The sequence below is a fragment of the Notamacropus eugenii genome, chromosome 2, assembly GCF_028372415.1.
Source record: "Notamacropus eugenii isolate mMacEug1 chromosome 2, mMacEug1.pri_v2, whole genome shotgun sequence".
In the NCBI taxonomy this organism is placed as follows: domain Eukaryota; kingdom Metazoa; phylum Chordata; class Mammalia; order Diprotodontia; family Macropodidae; genus Notamacropus; species Notamacropus eugenii.
This window is the reverse complement of record NC_092873.1, coordinates 442274348-442296088: the sequence shown is the minus strand read 5'-3', so window position 1 is coordinate 442296088 and position 21741 is coordinate 442274348. Positions and strand designations below refer to the sequence as shown.

At 35.4% G+C, this 21741-nt stretch overlaps 1 protein-coding gene across 5 annotated transcripts in view; it reads left to right on the top strand.

The window, feature by feature from the left end:
* PTPRC (protein tyrosine phosphatase receptor type C) overlaps positions 1 to 21741 on the top strand; it is a 132661-nt gene that overhangs the window by 65979 nt on the left and 44941 nt on the right. Inside the window, exons 3-11 of one of the 5 annotated variants that reach the window (XM_072648285.1) lie at positions 3489 to 3509; positions 5139 to 5327; positions 6939 to 7079; positions 8325 to 8468; positions 9239 to 9328; positions 11710 to 11736; positions 16450 to 16680; positions 17765 to 17893; positions 19481 to 19651. In XM_072648285.1, coding sequence (XP_072504386.1) covers positions 3489 to 3509; positions 5139 to 5327; positions 6939 to 7079; positions 8325 to 8468; positions 9239 to 9328; positions 11710 to 11736; positions 16450 to 16680; positions 17765 to 17893; positions 19481 to 19651 — 1143 coding nt within the window. Of the gene's footprint in view, positions 1 to 3488; positions 3510 to 5135; positions 5328 to 6938; positions 7080 to 8324; positions 8469 to 9238; positions 9329 to 11709; positions 11737 to 16449; positions 16681 to 17764; positions 17894 to 19480; positions 19652 to 21741 lie in introns of all 5 variants that reach the window. The other 4 variants (XM_072648284.1, XM_072648287.1, XM_072648286.1 and 1 more) reach the window with 4 other exon arrangements.

The window sequence follows — 21741 nt, the reverse complement described above, 5'->3', positions numbered from 1 at the left end:
CATTCATAAAAGGAAAGCAACTTTCCAGGGGTTAACAATCACTTTAATCAAACACAGGTATCAGAGAAGATAAATATTTCAGAGAAAATACAGAGAAATCAAAAGTTAACAGACATGCTTCCAAAGCGTCTGACCATTGTATGCCTACACATGTCTGACCATTACATACATACACAGTTAACAGAAAGGGAAGCATCAACTTCTGGGTTTTAGCAGGGGATGGGGGTTCCCTAGTGGCTTCGCAGAGTCTCTCTGGCCAAAGAGACACTTCCAGTCAGTAAGGTCCAAGTAAAACCTCACCCTCAGAGTATTTATACACTTTTTAGAACCAGAGGGCATAAGCCTCAATAGAAAAAAGCAAAAGGCACTTGGGATTGTCCTACAAAACAACTCTCCTAATTAAGCTTCCCACAATGGGCAGGTCCCTCAATGGGTAGGAAAGATCCTCCCCAATCACATTATTCAATCAGAGGCACTTCTAGTAAAACAGAAACAGCAAAAGATCCTAATTTAATTGCCATTACACCAACCCACAGGGATCCTTATATATGGTTTAGTGTCCCCCATTCCCATCTTGAGATTGATACAACTAGTCTAGAATACTCACAATTGTAGGTTAGTTTGAAAAATGTCTTCACATGCTTTGCAAGCATGTGTCTTATCATTCCCATAGTAAATGAGCTTGAATGATAACTTATTTACATTTGTATTCATTCCTGCAGTCATTTTTTATTAGTTCTCTCTTGTAATAAAGTGATGGAGTAGCCCACGTTGCTCTCTCCATTTTGTATGGGTGAAATTGAAGCAGAGAAAGGTCAGGTAATAGGCCCATGGTCAAATGACAAGCTACTGATATCATGGGATTGGAGCTCCTTCTCCTTCTTACTTAGGCTTTTGCTACATCAGCCAATGTTTATTGACTACCTAATATTAGACACTACTTTCTTCTTTCTTTTTACTCCTACATGAGCTTCTTAAGTCAGTTGTTTAGTAAGTAAGCATTTATAAAGGACATACTAGGTTCCAGGCACTGTGCCAAGCACTGGGGATGCAAAAAGAGACAAAAGAGAATCCCTGTCCTCAAGGAACACATAATCTATAGGGGAAGAAAACAAGCTGAAAAAAATGTACAAATAAGCTATATGCAGGAAATAATCAAGAGAGGGAAGGCACTAGAACTGAGAAAGCCTTCCCGTAGAAGTTCCTTTGGGGTTCAAAATGTCTTATCCTGGTCTCCCATCATTTGGGGATGACCTCTAAATTCAGCCAGGCTTTTCCTTAGATCACACACTTATCGCCCATCAAAGTCCATGCTGTGATGCCTTTCCAGTTTAGTAGGACTTATGCTCTGCAGTCATGACCAGAGACAAATGGCCCCTTCAATACAACAGCCATTGTTGTAAGACTTGAATGAAGAATTATTTGTCCTTCAGATCTAACTTTTCAGATACCCAAGATTCATGTGCTGGTTTTCAAAAATAGGTATTTCTATTGGTCATGGAAAAATATTTCTATTGTGCTCTAAGATGTGGTAATCATGGACGACATCATAAAGGAAGTGGCATTTGAGCTGGTGGGAAAGATTTTAAATGGTAAAGATAGAAAAGCAAAGAGAGCTTTCGTTCAGTGAAGATGTTTCTCAAGAATCTTATAATGAATGATTAAGAAAGAGAATCAAAAATAAAGAAGAGCTGACTATGGGAAAATAAATATGTGAAATAGCATGTAGCTATCATACAGGAAAACTTCATCACAAAAGACAATAATTTTGACAAGGGGTAAACTAGGGAATATGACCAAAGAATTTTGTGTTATCAATAGAGCTGACATCTGCTGAATAAAATTTGTAGTTTAAGTCTTTGTATACTGCTATTTTAAAAGAACTTTTACTGTAAATCAGTTGTTTATTTTATGGTGTGATACAGAATGATCTTTGAGTGTATATGCTCTCATCACTGATTAATTATTCAATCAATCAGTAGTATTTGGCAAGTGTCTACTATGTGTTAGAATATTATGTTAGGTGATAATAAGATAAAAAATTAAATAGTTGCTGTCCTCAAAGACCTTACATTTGTCATGGAAAAGGGTAAATATAAACATGCAAGTAAATGCAACCTATGCAGTTTTAACTGCCTTATGACTTTGGGAACACTCTCCATAAATGGTATAAGATCATCTGGAAAGGGTCACTAAGGATTGGGGAGCTTGCGAAGGCTTAGTGTTGGAGGCAGAAGAGACCTGAGGATTCTAGGACTTTGAGGTGAAGGGAGAGGGATCTCCAACCTGGGCAAAGGCTGGTGTGATGTTGTGTTCTAAGAACACATAGGTCAGTAGGGCTGGAAGTCTATGAAGGAGAGCAATATGTAATAAACCACAGTATGAAGGACTTCAAACACTAAACAAAGGAATATGTACTGAATTTTAGAGAAAATAGGGAGTCACTGAAATTTCTTAAGGAGGTGATGGTGTTTGGGGAATACAACTTCTCAAACTGTCTGGAAATTAGATAGCAACAGATTGACTTTCCATACTGAGCAGTCTTAGAAATTGCCCCTAACACCTCTATAGAAAAAGTTGCCATATGAGGGTTTTATCTCAAGTCTTGGAATATTTTTACAAAAGTTGCTGTTGAGGCCATCTGAAACTGGGATTGTACCAATTAATCAGTTAAATAAAATTATGAAATAGTGGGGACCTCAGATATGATCTAACCCAGAGGTTCTTCAATTTTGTTATTGTTCTCATGGATCCGTTTCATGGTCTGCTGAATCTTTATAGAACCTGTCTCAGGATGTTTTTGAATGCATTAAACACAATACTTAAGATTACAAAAGATACCTGTTGTTTTAGTAAAATTAGTAAAATTTAGTAAAATTATACCAGTTATATTAACTAGAGCTACCAAAAGGAAAACAAAAGCAAGTTCCCATACCCCATGTTAAGAACCTCTAACTTTATAGATGAGCAAACTAAGGCTGAGAGAGGCTCCTACATCTAGAACTAGAGGGCATCTCTGAAGCCAGCTGGTCTGTCCCTTTCATTTTCTGGGTGAGGAAACTGAGATTGAAATAGACTAAGTAATTTACATCACAGTCAGGTTGTGATCCTAAGTCCTTAGTTAGGTTCTTCTTACTGTACCAAACGTCTTACTCAAAGTCACACAGATTTTCAACAGCAGAATTAAGATTTTACTCAAATTGTCATCCACTCACCTCAAAAAAAGCAACATCCAACAACTTCTCTTTTATGGCTTGTCTTATTGTTTGTTATGTAGATAAGGAATGCAAAGAAATGAATATTTTTGGAAAATAAATGTAATTTTGACACAGTAATTTATTTAATGTAGACTTGATTTTAAGAAAAGGAATGCAATTCAACTAGATCAGCCATGAAAACCTAAGGAATCTTGTTTGGCTGGTAATGTCTAAGAAATTTTATAAAATCTATGTACTTTTATACTGATATGTTGTCTTTCTCTTTTACAGGACAAACAAATGATACAGGAGGTAAGAGCTGATATTTTTGTATTCTTCTATTATTTGTTTTACCTATTTTTGAAGATTATGTGTTTATTGTTTGTGCATGTTTCTAAGATTACTGTCAGGTATTCTCAAAATGACAATTTTCATTACTAGGAAATACAAAAATCAGAGGACTTGGGTTCACTAAATACGAATGATATTCCATCTGCAAGCTTTTGTAAACTAAAGTATTTTTTACACTTTTTATTTCCTATTTTCCCAGTTTTATTTATAGATTCATCTCTCTCTTCATATTCCTTGGTTCATTTCTCTACTCCATTTTTTCCTTTTTTTTTCTTCTCCCAATTCTTCAATTCCTTTTACCCTTTTCCTCTAATTCTGCAAGTCTCTTGCCATAATTGGTAATTGTTCTCAGTCTCTGATATTACAGGTCAATATGAAAGAGATACCAAATTTAATAAACTAAAAACAGCTTTAAGGAATCCCCCTCAATTTTGCAGGATGTGGTATTTCTTATAAGATAAGAGTGTCATATCACGTCAACTGAGCTATAAAGTACTTTGTAATCATAAAACACTGTAAAGACATGTAATTATTATTGATCCTGTGGTCTAATCACTCATCTTTTTGGAAGAGTCAAGATAGAAATAATCCTGAAGTCTCTATCCTATTCCCCAATATACTTTGTTCAATGGACTATTGCACAGGTGGAAGAAATAACTGTCTTGTAATTGAAAACAGTTTTAAAATCTAAACTCTTCCCTAGTAAGCTCACTGAAACCAACTTCAGTACAACTCCTGTAGCTAGCAGTGCAACAGGGATGGTCTGTGTCTTATTCTTTTCCCACATGATTTTGACCTCTTAAATAAGGTTTCTCTATTTTGAAAGCTTTTCATTCCACATTAAAGTTCGAGGTTATTATTACAAATCCAAAGAAATTTGCTTTTCATAAGTAGTTAATTATGAAATTCATACTTAAAGACTGTGCAGAAAGAAAATATGACATATTTCTAATTAGTTGAAACAAATATGTGAGTGAGACATTCACAATTGTTTATTAAGAGAAGTAAAGGGATTCCCCTAATGTTTTGTGGTTTATGTTATGGAGACTAATTATGTTTTACCCAAAAGACACCCTTTGGGTCAACTGTCAAAGAAAGAAGACAAGGCTTTTGAGTTACCTGTTTGAGCATCTAAAAATAAGTTGCTTGAACTCAAAGACTCTTTTTAAAATAAGTATTTTTTCTGGTTGACTTCAACCTGTGTTTGGCAATTTCTTTGTGTGATTTGCTAAAACCTCTCTCCATTCTTTTCTCCAAGCCTTCCTACCCCTCTCTCTAGTCCTTTGCTGACTTTACCCACCATTCCTCTTTTCACCACTGGAAGCTGTTCTCTTGTTTTTGCAACTCTTTAAAAAAATACTGATTTTTTGCCAGATCTTTTGTTATCTGCTCATTTCGAATAGACGATAGTGTTTGTAGATATGTATGGCGGAAAGGCAGATATTGCTTTTCAGTTTGCTCATAACCCATCACTTAGCCTGTTAGAGAAGAAAATAGCCAAAAGCTGGAGTTTAATTCTGCTGAGTTCTTATGTTAAGGTGTCTATCGTATATAATTTTTTGCTTTTTTCTACCTACCATCACATAGCAGGACAGACTGAGGGTGAACTTCCAACTGACCCACCACCTACTCACTCCACTGCATTCTCACCCGCAAGCATCTCTGAACGAGAAAATGATGCCACACTTACCATTACTCCTCTTAACTCAAATATTTCTTCAGTTGATGTGTCTTCGGAATCTAGCAATAATGCCAGAACTTTTGCTACTGATTCAACAGGTTGGCTTTTGAGAGAGTGTCATTTATTAAGAAATTATAATAAGGCAATACTTAACCTATTACATATATAAATCTGAACCTTGAAGAAAAATTTTTTTGGGTGAATTCTGGGAGTTTCTGAATGGAGGATCATTTATAAGCATATACCTAAAGATGGGTCAGGATGAGAGAAAGCTGAATTTGGCAGACCTTGTCAAAGCTGTGAAGGAGGGAAAGATGTGTTCAGTTCTGTCCTGTTTCCTTTTTCTCTACCTTTACTTTTACTTACAGGTAACCTTTTGTACTCCCTTGTACCCAACATCCTCAAGCTCTGTTTTGGTTGTTTAAAATTTCCCATTTCCACACTCCAAATGGACAGCTTCCCTAGAAAGGGATCTGGATTAATTGGTGGTGAGATAGAGATACTTAGATAGATATAGAGATACTTAGATAAACTGTAGGTCATGGTAAGGAGCCCAAAATCTAGGTAAGAACATATCGGGCCAGGACTGGTCAAAAGAAAGGAAGAGTCTCCTCATTGAAGTGGACAAATTGAGCTATGGTGGGTAATTTGCGGATAAGATCCCACATCCAACCATCATGGGGGAATTGGATAATTTTAAAGAGGACCAAGATTTTTCTGTAGAATATATGCTTCACGTTCCAAATCCCTAAAATGAATAAGTTGTTCTCGATGATCTCTGTGGTTCCTTCTGACTCTAAATCCTATGACCATATGGTGTTCCAAACTTATACTATCTCCTGGCTCCTCCTTAGCCTCCCACTCATTGGTCAAGTTAAGTTGACATACATATCCTCCAACTAATGGCTATTTTTCTTTGTTTTTAATTCCTGGCTCAAATCATGAAGGAAACCTATGTCTTGTGAATTCATAGAGAAATCTGGGCCCTAGAAATGGATCTAAAATAATACATATTTTAGCCACAACTACAAAACATATCTATGAAAATAATATAAATAAAACATGTTTACCTTTCCTACCATCCTCGGTGGTCAGGCTCATTTTATTTCAAAAAGCTACACATCTGGGATCTTTCTCAAGAGGGCAAATTCATGTTTTTCCATGAAGTAGTTCCTTCTACTAGGAGCCCAGGGAATTCCTATGCAAGCTCAATAGTGGAGAGGATGTTCCACACTGACCTTAAAGGAGTCAGATAGACAAAAGGTTGGGGAAAGACCCCATTAATGGGGTGTTTTGACTCATACCATGAGTTTTCTGAATCAGGACAGTATTGTATACTCAAGGAAAATCACGGACCCTGCCTGAATCAAGAACAGGTGACTCCTTCTTCTTTCATTGCCTTTTCCTGATGTATCTCTCCCAGGGATAGTATCAGAGAGCCAAAAGTGGACTCATTTTTTCAGGGCCTTAATATAGAGGCATCAGTAATAAAGAACACTTCAGAGGGGATGTAAAAAGGGAAAAGTAGAGGGTAAGGGTTTTTTCAAACCTATCTGGACTTAGTTACCTATGTTCTTAGGTTGGTAGATGAGGATACTTTCATTGTGGTGCACCCTTGAAGAACTGCACTTTATAATTTCTTAGTATTTGAGTAGCTGACCCCAAGTCAAGGAAGAAATGAATTTAACAATCTTGCTTTCTTACCTCAGGTGTGTTACCAACCAAGAGCGCTCACCTTACCACCCATGCAGCCTCTCATGCTTTCTCGGATGGATCTGTCAATCTAACACTCACCAGCGGTCCTGCTGTCTTTCCCACACTCATCGCTGACACAGTGAATAATTCAACAGGTTTGCCCAGTTTCTTTGCATGTGGCAAACCACACTCACAACGCTCAGCATTTAGTAGCACGTTTAGATGTTTTATCACTTTTTTAGTTTTAGTCTTACTTTTAGGAATGAGAATGTAGGAATGGTCAACCATCATACCTACAATTTTCAAAATTGAGTTTTTTTAGAATCCAGCAATGATGAATAGACAACTTTGTACCTATTAGGAAGGGTAACAGTTTTGTTATGTATGTTATGTCTTTCTTTATATTGTGAGACAATATTGTTGATGAGAAGATCTCTCATTGCTCTTAATGAAGATCGATGTATTCTTAGTCCAGTAACTCAGCACCCATATTCCCATCCCTTTCCCTATAGGATCTCACCCCTCCTCTAACTAAGCACAGTGTAAATGCTCAATAAATATCTGCCGATTGTTTAATGAAATTAGAGGGCATTATCTCTGTTGTGACACATCTGGCACAGAGAGAAAAAAAAAAGTATTGCCTCTGGAGTTGGAGGGCTTGGATTCAAAATATGCCTCTGATGTTTGACCCTGAACAAATCAATTAAGATTCCTGGAACTCATGTTTCTTATCTGAAAAATGAAGGGTATTGGACTATGTGACTCCCAAAGAACTTTCTAACTCAATGGTTATGATTCTATCAGCCTAAGATTTCCTGAGTCATAACTAGGATGAGATTATGGAGCTTTCCCCAGGATATAAAAATTTAAAAGGCACTGACAGTGGGTTGAAATAAATGAACCCACCAACAAGTTAGTAAGAATAATTCATGTAAATGGGAAGTTATCAGATGGGAAGCACACTCCAGAGGAGCTTATTTCCATCCCAATTCAAGGCACTCTCCATGCAACAGGTTTCTCATATTCTCGTTCCTCACACAGTACTTTGTGACCTAGAGTTTATGATCCGTCTTCCTACTCTCCTACAACTGAATTTGGATTTAAAAGCTGATTTTGGGGGGGTTACTTTGTGATATTCACTGGACTGTGTTTTGTAGTATTTGCTCTAAATACTGATGAGGGTTCTGTTTCTTCCTTTTATTCTCTGTATGGAGCAGGTAGTTTGGAGTCAGTATTTTACATATACTCTAAGGTCTGGAAATGAGAACATGCATGAAAACAAAATAATTTTGCCAGTTAGGTTCTTTACAGATGCAGTTATAATGTTGACTTTGAATTTTGAACCTTTGCTTTTGTGTGACAGAAAGAAATAATAGTTGCTCATTCCTTCTTTACCATAGATTACACACCAGAAATGCTTACATCCACATCCTTACCTGCAGACTCAATCTCTACACCAGTAACAGATTTCAATCCAGCACGCAACAGCTCTGCTGTCCTTCCTTCACTCACTACTGCCATCACCACCACTGATAATGTTTCAGGTTTGGTTGTTCTTCTCACAATTAAACCTCCAGATAGTAGGATGGGTAAGCCTTAGGATGGTAAGCCTAGAAATAGCTCTTTTTTGTTCACAACGAATATAGTTTGTCACATCGAATTATACAAATTTCAGAAGCCTGAAAATATACTAGCACTAAAAGAAACTACCCTCCCAGTTGTTTCTGAGCATTATTATTGGTTTTGAATATTCATTATAAAAACTGATTTTAGTGCAACAAATTAATGATTGCAGCATGGAGGCTAAAGACATTATTATCTGAATGCTAGCAAAATGTTCATTTTAACTAAGAATTGTGCTATAAGCAATTTCTATTTTTACTTGGATGTAGATAGCTTTGTTGAGGTTGCATGACATAGTAAAGTAAAGCCTTGGAATCAGAAAACCCTTAATTTAAATCATCCCTTTGGTAGTGACTATAGCTGTGTGACCCTGGACAAGTCACTTAACTTTTATGTCTTTTAGGGAAGTTCTTAGAATAGTTCTACTTCTTAGATCAGCTATGTTGGTGATATATATTGTGTTTAGAAGAAATAAATTGGAAGTGATTGAGTTTGTCAGAAACTCTAAATTTGTTTTAATTTCAAATGCAAGTCAGCTATATTTGATATGAAGCATATTTTAATGGACAGTGTTTCAGATTTATAAAACAATTCATTTTCTTTAGAATCTAGGAAGAAATTTTTCTCTTTCCATTTCCAAATATCATGCTCATTGGTTAATGATCATTTTTTTCTGTTGCTTTCCTTATAGATGATTCTGCTTCTACAAACCCTGGAACACCCGAAACTGCCACAATCATCCCTTCAAACATTAGCTCTTTCACCACTGCTTCAACAACAGGTGACAAACTGATGCCCAGTCATTTCAATCACAGCATGCTCTGCATGGAAATCTACTCATACAAGAGCCCTAAACTTACTCAACTTTTCTTTTTTTCTGAACATAACTGAAAATTTTATCTTTGGCTACTAGGAAACAACAATAGTGAAAAGAATCAGAATCTTTGGAGTTCTGTAGTCAAGTTGTCCAGGATAATTATTGTTATGTGTGTCATTGGTATAATCAACACTTTTATGATGAAAAATATGGCTTATGGAAACCTTCTAATCAGTCCAGTAGAATGGCCAAATGAGTCCAAATTTGTTGCTGTTCTATTTGTCATTATTTTTTCTATAATAGGTCCAGATGCTAATAAGGAAAGCAACCATTCTATAAGCTAGAATAACGTTATGATCAAATAGCTATAGATATGGAACTGACACCTATGCAGCTATTGCAAGGCATGGAAATCTAGAAGCAGAAGGAGTATCCAGGGAGTGATCATAAAATTCAGAGTATCTCACTATGATGCTAACTCCCCATTGCCTTTGAATGACAAGTTTCTGAATTTCAAAAGGAATATTGACAAGAAAATAAGAGACCTCAAGATCTTCTCTACTTTGCAGTAGTGACTTCTGCCAAAACTTCTGAAGTGGCATGTTATTTTTATTTTTTTTTAAATTAATAACTTATCTTGATTCTGTTCTACATGAAGAAGGAGCAAAAGGGAAGTTAGAATCAGCACCAGCACCCATATGTTACTTACCCTTTCTTTCCAGTGAAACACATATGGACTCTGGGGTCCTTATCTTAACTCCATCTGTATGGATAAGCTGGATCCCTAGAGGCTGGCTAAATATCCCTTCACGGCTTTAGGGTATCCTTGAGCAATTGGGAATATCTGCAGTAGTATATACGGCTCATGGGACTGCCAGCGTGCTTTCTCCCATCAGTTGATATCAATTAGTTAGCCAGGCTTGGCTGATTTTTAGAAAAGGATTTTATACTAAGGTATTACAGTAAGAACAATTGGCACAAAACATTTCCCCAAAGGTTTGTAACATACTCTACCACCAACACATAGAGAGATCAGGGAAAAGTGGGCCCAAGACTAGAAAGTTCACATGGCAAATGCATATGTAACAGCTTCTGGTTGGTAGAAATATTTTCCATCTTTTTGCCAGGTACTCATGAAGTTCCTCTTCAGTATGGTACAACTTTTCATGTGGCAAATTGTACTTCAATCAGTCTTCTTTATCTCATTATTTCTATTTTGTTCTTGGCTCCCAATGTAGATACAATTACCAGTCACTACTCTCTTTAGAAAATGGCTAGGAAAAAGTCCAAATCCTCTTCCCAGGGTGGGGAGTGAGGAAGCCTAGCCTAAGAATGACTCATTCTCCTTTCCCTTACAAGAGATTCCTTCCCAAAGGTTTGACTGGAATGCTTTCTACTAGGTCACTACTTCCTATAAAACCCATAAGTTCCTCTCTCAATCAGAGCAGACTTCTGTAATGTCTCTCTAGTTCATTCACTTAGCATAAATTTGCTAATTTGGCTGACTTATAGAGAAGTTCTCTCACCTGGTTGAGATATCAGAGCATCATGTCTTACCAATTACTTCAACTAGGTTGGCATAATTGTCTAGCCTAATCCCAACCCTTATGCTACATAGGTATCAACAGTGCCCATTGTATTGTTTGGAGCTTTGACATCTATTTAGATCTCAAAGGGACTTTTCATCACTTTAATTTAAATCACTCTATAATTTGAGGGGAAAGCATAAAATATATAGCCATGCTACTTACTATAAGTAGCTCTTTCCATTAATCAGGGACTCATATTTACTGAAAAAAAAGTAGGTAAAAGTTTTAGAAAACCAAATCATTGTATGTTAATGATGGAAAGACCATTGGACTTGAGAACAAGAGATGTAGATTTGAATTCTGGATCTAATATTTACCACTTATGTGACCTTCCTTTACCACTTTACCTGTCTAGACTTCGTGTGCTCATGTACAGGTGAGCCGGTTGAATTAGATCATAGAATTATAACCTATGAGAACTGAATGGAAATTATGTATCATTGCTGTAAACCCTGTCCTTGTACAGATGGAATAACCTGAAACCCAGAGGATTTAGGTAACTTATAGAAGGTTATACAGGTACTAAGTAGCAGAACTGAGATCTGAACTCAGGTTTTCTGGTTCAAAATCCTATGTTTCATAAGGTCCCTTCTAGATTCAAGAGTCTATGAGTCTATGGTCATTAGTCATGATTTATTATAATTTTACTAAGTTGAGAGCAGTGGATAACATTAGAATTGAAGACTGGATATAGCAATTCCATTGTAGCCATAGAAAAATCAATATAATAATTTGTTTTCTTTTTTTCTCTTCTAGCAAGTACTTCAGAATCTGAACAATGTGGTAAGTTTAATCTTGTCTTTGATATGTATCTTGACTAATCTTCATTCCTCTTTCAGAAGAAGAGGTTATCTCTCCTTTCTAAGACTAAATATTCTACCTATTCCTTCAGCCCTATCCTAGACAAAGTATTCCTGAGCTTTTTTCATCTCTCTCAGGTCTTATAATCTCTCCCTTTCTACGTACTCCTGCTTTTGTTGCATATATATTTTGGTCTCATTTATTATTTTTTTTAAAAACAGTTTCCTCAGCCCTCTTCACATAAGAAACAATTATTTCTCACCACTGTTTCCTTACCAGCAGTTACTTATTAAAATATGTTATTATTTTCTACCTAATTCAGCTTCACTAAAGTAAATAATTGAATGAAAATTTCCCCCTTTCTGTTGAAATGGGTATCAAAGGATTTGAATTCTATCTGTGGTTCTATAATCGACCTGTTTATGACTTCGGACAAGTCACAATTTCTCTAGCGTTGGCTTTTATCTTTAAATTTTCTCCCCATTTTGTCTTATTTTTATTTATTTGTTTTGCTTTTACATTACATGTGCTATTTATCTATTCTCTTCAGTAAACTGTCACTTACAACAAAGAAAAAATACATAGAGAGGAAAAAATAATAGTCAGCTAACTAAAACAATAGTTGTGTCTGACAGCATAAGCAATATTCTCTACCCTCAGATCTCCACCTAAGCAACGAAGGGAGAAAGGTGTGTTCTTCAATTCTTCCCTAGGATCATACCTGGATTTTATAATCACACATTCATCCTTCCTTCTTTCCTTCTTTCCTCCCTCCCTTCCTTCCTTTCTTCCTTTCCTTCTTCCTTTCTCGTGCCCCCTCCCACTCTCTCTCCCTCATAGTCATTTTGTATATTGTTCTCTTGGGTACTTACTTTACTCTGAATCAGTTCATAATAGTCTTCCCATGCTTAGTCTTCATCTGTACCTTAAGTCACTTAAGCTCTGTAGCTCACTCTTTGAAATGAACATAACACTGCCTAGGTTACCCAGTTAAATGATTTTTTTTGTGAAGACAAAATGAATAATATATCTGAAACTCAAAAGGGACAAAGTATTCAATAATAATTAATATGAAAAGACATAATTTGCAGGTATGAGGATTGATGGCCTCCCTGTATTCTACTTTAGCCAAAGCATATCTGAAATATCATTTTCAGTTCTCTGCTCCACATTTTAAAAGAATTATTCATGGACATCCTCTCAATGAGAGTAACCAGAAACTTTGAATTCATGGTGTTTGAGGATATGATGAAAAATTCAGAATATTTATCAAGGAGAAGAGAAGACTCATGAAGGTCAAGATAGTTATCTTCAAGTCCTTAAGAGACTTTCACATCAAACAAATATTTGTTATGTTTGACCCCAGGGTATGGAACTTGAGTGAAAGTTGTACAAAATCAAACGGGGTTTGATGCAAAGAAGACATTTCTGAAATAAGGAATGTCTGAAAGTAGCATGGACATTTGAGGCTCTTCAGTTTCCTTTCCCTTGAGACAGTCAAGCAACAACTGAATGACTACTTGTAGGGTAATAGTGAAGGATTCTCTTTAGGTATGATTTGTTCTGACTGGCTGTTGAAATCCATAAAATTCTGTGATTCTATGGGGTAAATATAAGTTCTTATTATTTTTACATATTATTGATCTTGTTTGGCCACACAGCCTTGGAAACCATCTATTTCAGAGAATATCAAAATAGGAAACAAATTGTATATCTTGCTACTTCCCTAATCTATGCCTGGAATAGTTAGGAAGCTAATTATCAGCAGCTCGCACTATTGACAAGTCTCTTCACTGGAGTCTAAATTTTAATAAAGGGAGAAATCTAGGAGATGGCTGGAGAGAGGGTGTTTTGGCTCAAGCAAGCAAGACAACAATAAGCATTTATTAAGCACCACCTATACGCAAAGCAATGTGCTATAATGGGGATATGAAGATGAAAAGTGAAGTAGTCTTTGCCCTAAAGGAATAAAGACAATGGAGAAGAAGAGGGAGAGGGAGAAGGAGAGATCATCAGATTTTATAAGTAAGAAGCATCTAACCTTCAGGAACATGTAATCTCCTGGGTAATTTCAGAACCATATCCATGAGTAATCATAAGAAAGATTGGGATGGCAAAGATAATATTGCATTCAAACTAGGAAGATGTGAGTTGAGTCTAGACTTCCTCACATGATTTGCAAATCATTTAATGTCACTGAACCTTAGTTTCCTTATAAGTAATAAGAAATAATGACAGGCTGCCTTTCTAATCATTGTTGTGGGGAAAACACTGTATCAACTGTAAAGCATTATGTAAATGTTCATCACCATTATTGTCATTACAAACCTAGCTGAACAAAATGACGAACAGATTCCTCTTTATAGGAACTTTCAGTTTTTCAGTTTTTGTATGTGTGTGTGTATACAGCCCTACATTTTTTAAGCAAGCTAAATTTCAAACCATTTGAACTCATTTATTAACGTGTATTGTATTGTGTTTGTGGGTTGACACACTCCTGTTGCCTCAAGACTCCCATCCAGAAAATAGAAGAATCGTGTAAAGTGCTGTAGAGATGCTATGTTAATCATTCATCATCATCATCATCGTGATGATGATGATGATTTTATTAGTTGGGCAGGGGGGGTATACTGGCACCAATATCACACTTGAAAGTACACTGGCCATAATATGTGAAGTGTTTTTACGGGATAGATTCTTTGATAATATTATCCATTCTGCAACACACAAGTATTTTCAACCAGGTCCCAGTCAGTGACACTAACTAATCATCCCCAAGTGGTTGCATTATTCAAATGCATGCTGCATATTTCAATTGTTTTGGAATCAATGACCATATTTTATATATTATTCCTTAGAATAGTACAAATTCAAATTCCTTAGAATAGTACAAATTCAAATAGTACAAATACATGTGACCACTTCAGAAAATTCATTGTTCCTATTAATTGGCACCTACTTATTCTATTTCACAATATTATGCATTAAACAATCCTTAGTGGCTCATACTCTTTCAGTAATGTGGTTGTTCACATGCTAGGGTGCTAGTCTCATCTCTGATGATCTTAGATATAGTTCTCTAATATTTGCAGTTGAAGGATCCTTCTGAGACATCTTCTATCCTTTCATAGCATCACCTCTACAGGTGATCATCAAAAGACTCGCTCTTGTTGGATCCCCTTAACACAAGTCAAGGTGAAGCTAACAAGTACCTCTCTGGTCTAGCCAGAGTTGTGTCCTTGCTTGGCAAAGTTATGACTGCTAGTAAAGTGCCTGACCAGAGATTCAATCCCTTTCACTATATCTCAACCAGGAAGACTTTATTGTTACATGCCCTCTAATCTTGATAGGCTGTATTTAAAGTGCTCCCTTAGAGTTCTTGTTTTTCCTGATCCATATACACGAAAGTTGTTAGCACATATTTCATATTCAGGCAAAGAAACCAAAACTCCAGAGATTCCACCCCATTCCAATGCAGGGATGGGAAGTTTCCACTAAAGACAATGTTTGTACTTTTCCAGTGGATGAGTAAGCACTCAAAGTGTTTCAAAATGTATTCACCTTAACACTAGAAACACGAGAGATAAATCAGTCAATAGAAATATTAAAATTTTTAAAATTAATATTTTTATCCTATCATTTCTAATTTCCTTTGTAAAATAATTTTTTATTATTTTTTTACATTACATGTAAAAGTACATTTTAACATTTGTTCTTTTTTTAAATTTTGAGTTTCAAATTATCTTTTCCTTCCTACCCTTTCTTTTCTCTGAAATGATAAGCAGTTTTATATAGGTTATACCTGTGAAATCATGCAAAACATATTTACATGTGTCATGTTGTAAAAGAAAACATAGAAAAAAAATCCACCACAAAAAAAGTGAAAAACACTAAGCTTCGATTGACATTCAGACTCCATGAGTTGTTTCTCTGAAGATGGATAGTGTTTTTCACAATGAGTCTTTGAAATTGTCTTGGATCATTGTTTTGCTGAGAATAGCTAAGTTATTCATAGTTGATCATCATAGAATATTATTGTTACTATGTATAATGTTCTCCTGGCTCAGTTTACTTCAATTTTCATCAATTCATGCAAATTTTTTTCAGGTTTTTATGAAATTATCCTGCTTTTCATTTCTTATAGCACCATGACAATTATATACCACAACTTGTTCAGCCATGCATTCTCGAATTTATGGACATCATCTCAATTTCCAGTTCTTTGCCACCACAAAAAGAACTGCTATAAATATTTTTCTACAAATAGGTCTTTCCTCCAACCTTTTTTTTTTTCATTTCTTTGGGATACAGACCTAGTAGTAGTATTGCTGGGTCAAAACTTCTAATTTCTTTATGGCTAAAAAATATACTGTGTCAATTGATGTGTCATGTTTCTCTGTGTCATGCTTCTAGTCCTTCTATTATGAACTTGGGTAGGATTATTCAAATAAAAAAAAAAGCTATTAGCTATCTTCCTTAGTTGTCAATTTTTTCCTCCCCCCTTGCTCAGGTTGAGACTATTTGTTTATAAGTTCATAAGGAATATTCAGGATGATAATATTATCTTAAGGCAGTCTAGGGTCACCTTAGGAGGAAAAGAAGATAGCAGTACAGGGTATACTTGTAACACATTAAGAGTATAATCATTTAAATGTATGAATTTGAAATTAAACTTAAATTCTTTTGTCCCTTCAGAATCATACAAAAATATCACTGTGGAGTATACATATGTCCAAGGAAGTTATACTGCAAAATTGAATAATATTAATCTGAATTCTACTAAAATTGAGTTTGAATGTGGATCTTCACGTTGTGATATGTGTGATAACAATGAAGAACAATGTTTGAAAAATATAGAAGAATGCTCTTTGATTACCATAAAAGTTAGACCATGTTCACCTGACATCACATTGAACGTGCCACCAGGTAAATTTCCATTTTAATTGTGTATTCTCCTAACCATGTTTATTTGCTGTTTTCCACCTTTTTTCACATCAGCCAGCTCAATTCCATCCTAGATTTCTTCCTCATCTCCCCCTCCACCCAACACATTTATGAAGAAGCTTCCCAGTGACCACAACCATCCCACCTGACTCCAACTTTTGGAGGGCTATGCCACTACAATGACTGCTACTACTACTATTTGCAAGTTTCACAGAATTGTTTGCCTAACAACCTTCTGAATAATACTTCAAGAATCTGCAAATTATATTGGTCGGGGTACACCTTCCACAGATATAAATTTAGTTGTTCTTTAGTTCGGTAAACAGCATTCATTTGGGGTTGTAGTTTAGACAAGCAAACAAATACATTTTAAAAATCTCATCCTATGTCTTTCCTGGCGATGAGTTTCTCTGGATTTAGCTAGTCTCTTCCTTAGACTACCATCACATAATCTTTCTCTAGCCTTGTCACCCAAACCTTGCTGGATTTTAGAATTTAGAGTCTCCAAATATAGTCTTTAAGAATCCAAGGCAACCCATTGTTAGGATTAAGTATCAAAGCAGGACTTTGGTGGAGGAGGGACTCTTGTTTAAAAACTAATAAACCAGCAAACAAATCTTGACTGGATTTAAGAGCTGTACCTCATTTTTTTGGCTAGTTTACAAATAGATAACCAAGAAGTCCCCCTTCTGATAAAAATTTGAATTAGTGGTTTTTTGTAGACATAATCATTTTTTTCTATTAGCAAGTTGTTTCTATCTGGACCAAGGTTAGTTATCCACTATTTATATGATATTTGTGTAATATTTATGTGATTATTTAGAAGCAATTGAATGTGTTTATGACTGATGATAGAACTTGGCAAATAGTGTCATAAAATTTCAGTTTGCTTGACAGGGAAAATTATTTGTCTTAACTGAACTAATATTTGTAAGATGGGCAAAAGATTTGTCCTCTAATTCATGTCATAGGAATGTTTTAAGTATTTGTAAGTAAATTTAAATATTTGTAAGTAAAATTATTAAAATATGAATTATGACACATTTCTTCTTCTTCATCTCAACAGCTCCAGAACATTTTAACTTAAAAAATTCAACAGATCCAAAAAAAGCAAATACTTCTATAACTTTAGAATGGGAGCTTACTGGAGGAATTTTTAACTGCACAAAGAATAATTTATCCTACAACTTTGAATGTAAGAATACATTGTTTCTGGGTAATTTTTCTCCCTTAGATTCTCTGTAGGCCATAAAATATGCTTATACTTGATCAGATTCTGGATTCACATAGCAATTATTTTGTATGCCATGCAGACCTTCATTACATTTAATAATACTTTTTACAAAACCACCAAAAATTCATTTTAAAAAAACCCACACACTTAACCTGAAAATGAATGGATTCACTAGCATTTGTAGAATCTCTAGTTTATGCATATTACTGGATAGGGATGAAGGTAGGTAACAAAAGAAGTGAATGACCAGATGATCTAGTAAAGAGAGAATTGCACTTGGAGTCTGGAAGGACTGAGTTCAGATCTTGCCTCCAATACCTACTTGCAAGTACAGCAAGTCACTTAACCTCTGTCTGCCATAATTCTCTCATCTGTATGATGTAGGTGATGATACCACCTACAAGAAAAGATTGTTGTGAAGTTCAGATAGTATACGTAAAGTGTTTTGCAAATCCTAAGATATTATAAGAATTTACTCATTATTATCCTGGAATGTGTTAAAAATAGAGACTTATTAAGGAGATACTTTATTCAGTGCTCTGTCATAACGATCACAAAATATCACAAATCACAAAAGATCACAAAACAACTTGTGTATGACGATATAGCCTTGAGTGTCGATGTAACATGTTCAGTGTAGTAATAATTTTATTCCCTTTTAACTACTTAATATTTTGTACCCCTTAAGATCCCAGAGATGTACATTGTGGTAATCTTACAGTATTTTGGTGCACAATCAAGTTCACTTATGGTAAAGGAGTAGTTTGTGGTTATCAGTCAATCAAAATGCATCATGGCATTCTTAATAAAGTAGAAATAAAACTTCTACTTTGAAGTAAGATAAATAGAAGACTGTATATTATATTCTTTAGAATCTCTGATATATAAACATATGCTATAATGCTCCATCCCTACCCCATGTTTCACCCCAAATTAGGACATCTGATGAATTTGTAGAGTTATTGAAAGTACATATGTAGTAAACAGTGTCCAGGTCAGCTATTGCTAGAAGAATAAAGAATAGACCAGGAACCTGTAGTCTGAGTCCTAGTCTAACCAGAAAACTAGGCTTAAGGAGTGATGAAGGACTGGGAACTGCAGTGAAATGTACAAATGTAAAAGCAGAGTCGAGGTACTGCCTAGTCCAAGCTGGGTTTACCTACCAAGACTGAGGCCTTATCAGAGCAATGGGAATCCAAATGTGATGGACTGAATTGATCAAGAAGCATCAATCAATTTTCTGGGATAGGGTCAAAGAACTACAGAAAATTCAACAGTGTTAGATAGTAGTCAAAATCACAGCAGTGCAAAAGGCTTACGGCTTAAGGATTGCTGGGAACCAACTATTTTCCAGGTTAACTAATCCACAGGTAGATGAACGAATTTTATTTAGCACTGATAAAAAAGCATCAATCATTGGTTTTTATGCTGGGTTGTCTCTTCTCTCCCTATGTAGTGTCCTAGGTTCGTAGAGCTAACTGCAGGTGGGGTAAGGAATCAGTAACATATTGGATTTATACCAGCAAATATGATAATTATTTCTTCCAGGTAAAAGCCAGGAAGGTATCAAAGCACGCTTCAATGATTCATCATACCTTAAGGAGAAAGGAGAATTCATTAATTTGACTCCTCAAACACTTTATGTTTGCCATGCCTCTGTTAAATATAACAACCATATTGTTAATCAAAGTGAAATGAATATTACAACAGACTTTGGACGTAAGTGTAATATTTAAATTTGTAAGGTATTATTCCCCTCACCCCCTTTTCTTCCCACTTTCAGTGAATGATGACAGGAGGATGAAAAGATGTGGTAGAATTGGAGGAGAAATTTTCAGTTGGGTACATTTTAGGTGTGTGACCTTGAACAAGTCCCCCTTAATTCATTTGTAAAATGACACCAAAAATACTTGTCCTACCTATTTGGCATAGCTGTTGTCAGCATCAAGTGACATAAGACATGGAAATTTTTTTCTTCTTCTTTTAATTGTATCCAATAATATATAGTCTGTAAGAAAAGCAACATGTTTCACTGGATAAAGAACTGGCCTCAAAGTTGGGAAGATCTGGGTTCAAGTTCTGCCTCTGATACATAATGGCTGTGTGACTGGGGCAAGTCTTTTTTCAGTGCCTCCAAACAATTCTTTAAAAATGCAAAATATAATGAAAGGGCTTCTCTATTTTGGTAAAAAAAAGTTCCTTAGGCTCTCTTTATACTGATAAAAGCACAAGTTAGTGAAAAAAAATATTAAAGTCTCTTATTATTCCAAGGACTGTTCCTTTGTGAAAGATCTATAGGCAATAATAAATGAGAGTCATGCCAAATGATGGCTGGGTTGTGAGCTACACTGTCAGAGGAAAAGTGCTTCATTTTTGAGATCCCAGATCCATTTAATATTTAAACATTATTCTTGTTTCTTTTGAGACATCAATAAATAAGCATGAAAGGAAGCATTATTATCCTCCTAGATCTTGGCTAAGTCCATAAGGAGGTAATCCATAGAGGGTCTTTTGATTCCATCATCACCCTCATCACCATCATCATCATCCTTACAACTCTTTTCACCTTTTTTGATAGGATTTAAATAGAAATGATCCTAGGACAAGTCATTATCCTGCTGTTATTCTCAGATATTTAATGTTCTACTGACTTTTACTGAAAGATTTTTAAAAATCTGCATTTTTAGAAGTAAGAAAAAAAAAACAGATGCAAGCTCATTTTTGGTAGGCTCATTGAAAGCCACTCAGGAACACACCTCACAACAAGGAGGACAATCAGAATGGCATATTTGTCATCTTTCCATATGATTTTGATTTTCTTAGCTGTAAGGACAAGAATACTGGTCATTATTCTTTATTATTATATATCAGGAAATCTGTAACTCTTGAAAATTTAAAGAACAAAACTGCAAATCAACTGTCTTGTCAGTTTCAAAGGATGGGCTTTAGAGGGTCAGGAAGATCTGAATTTAAGGCCCATCTCTCACATACATGCTCTCTGGATGACTGTGGGCAAGTAACCTAACTTCTCACTGCTTCAGTTGTTTTCTAAAATTCAAAGATACAGATTAATCCTGATCTGCATCAGTGGAGGGCTGGTCCTCATCAGGAGTTGCCTACATAGATAAAAGTCACAAGTCTGACTACAACTGTCCACCCTACCCCCAAAATAAGTAACATCACTCTATTTCTGTGTCAGATGACAGAGCTCCATCTTTCTATTTTGTGGAAGAAGAAAATAACAGGGACAATAGAAAGAGCTCTGTTTGCTTTGATGTAACTGAATTTCAGAAACTTCCTAAAACTGCATCCTTTTCATTTACGTGTGAATGAAATAAACATGGACATTGGTATCCAGATAAGAGCTTTAGGCTGAAAATCTTATTAGATTCAATAGATTAGCAATTAATATTTAGAATTTTAATTATTGTGGAAGACAAAATAACCCTTTATCCCCAGTGTTAGTGTAGTGGGCAAGAAAGACCATAGACAAAGATCTGAATGGAATTTCTTTAAGTATGTAAAGTTTCTTTGTTGTCTGAATTTTCTGATTTGATAGGTCATTTTCTGACGACTGTGATTAAAGCTCTGTGCATGTAGGAAAATTTCGTACTTTTGTGCACTTCATTGAAGAGATAATTTCTATAGCTGGTAAAACTTTTGGGAGGGATTTATGCTATAATAATAATAATTGATAGAAACAGTAACAGAATTTGAAAGAGCTTTGTAGCTATTTATTTCTCGTGTGCCAAATATTAGTTGGATTTTTGTCAATTTTTTTAAAAGCTCAGGATTTTACAAGTTTCACT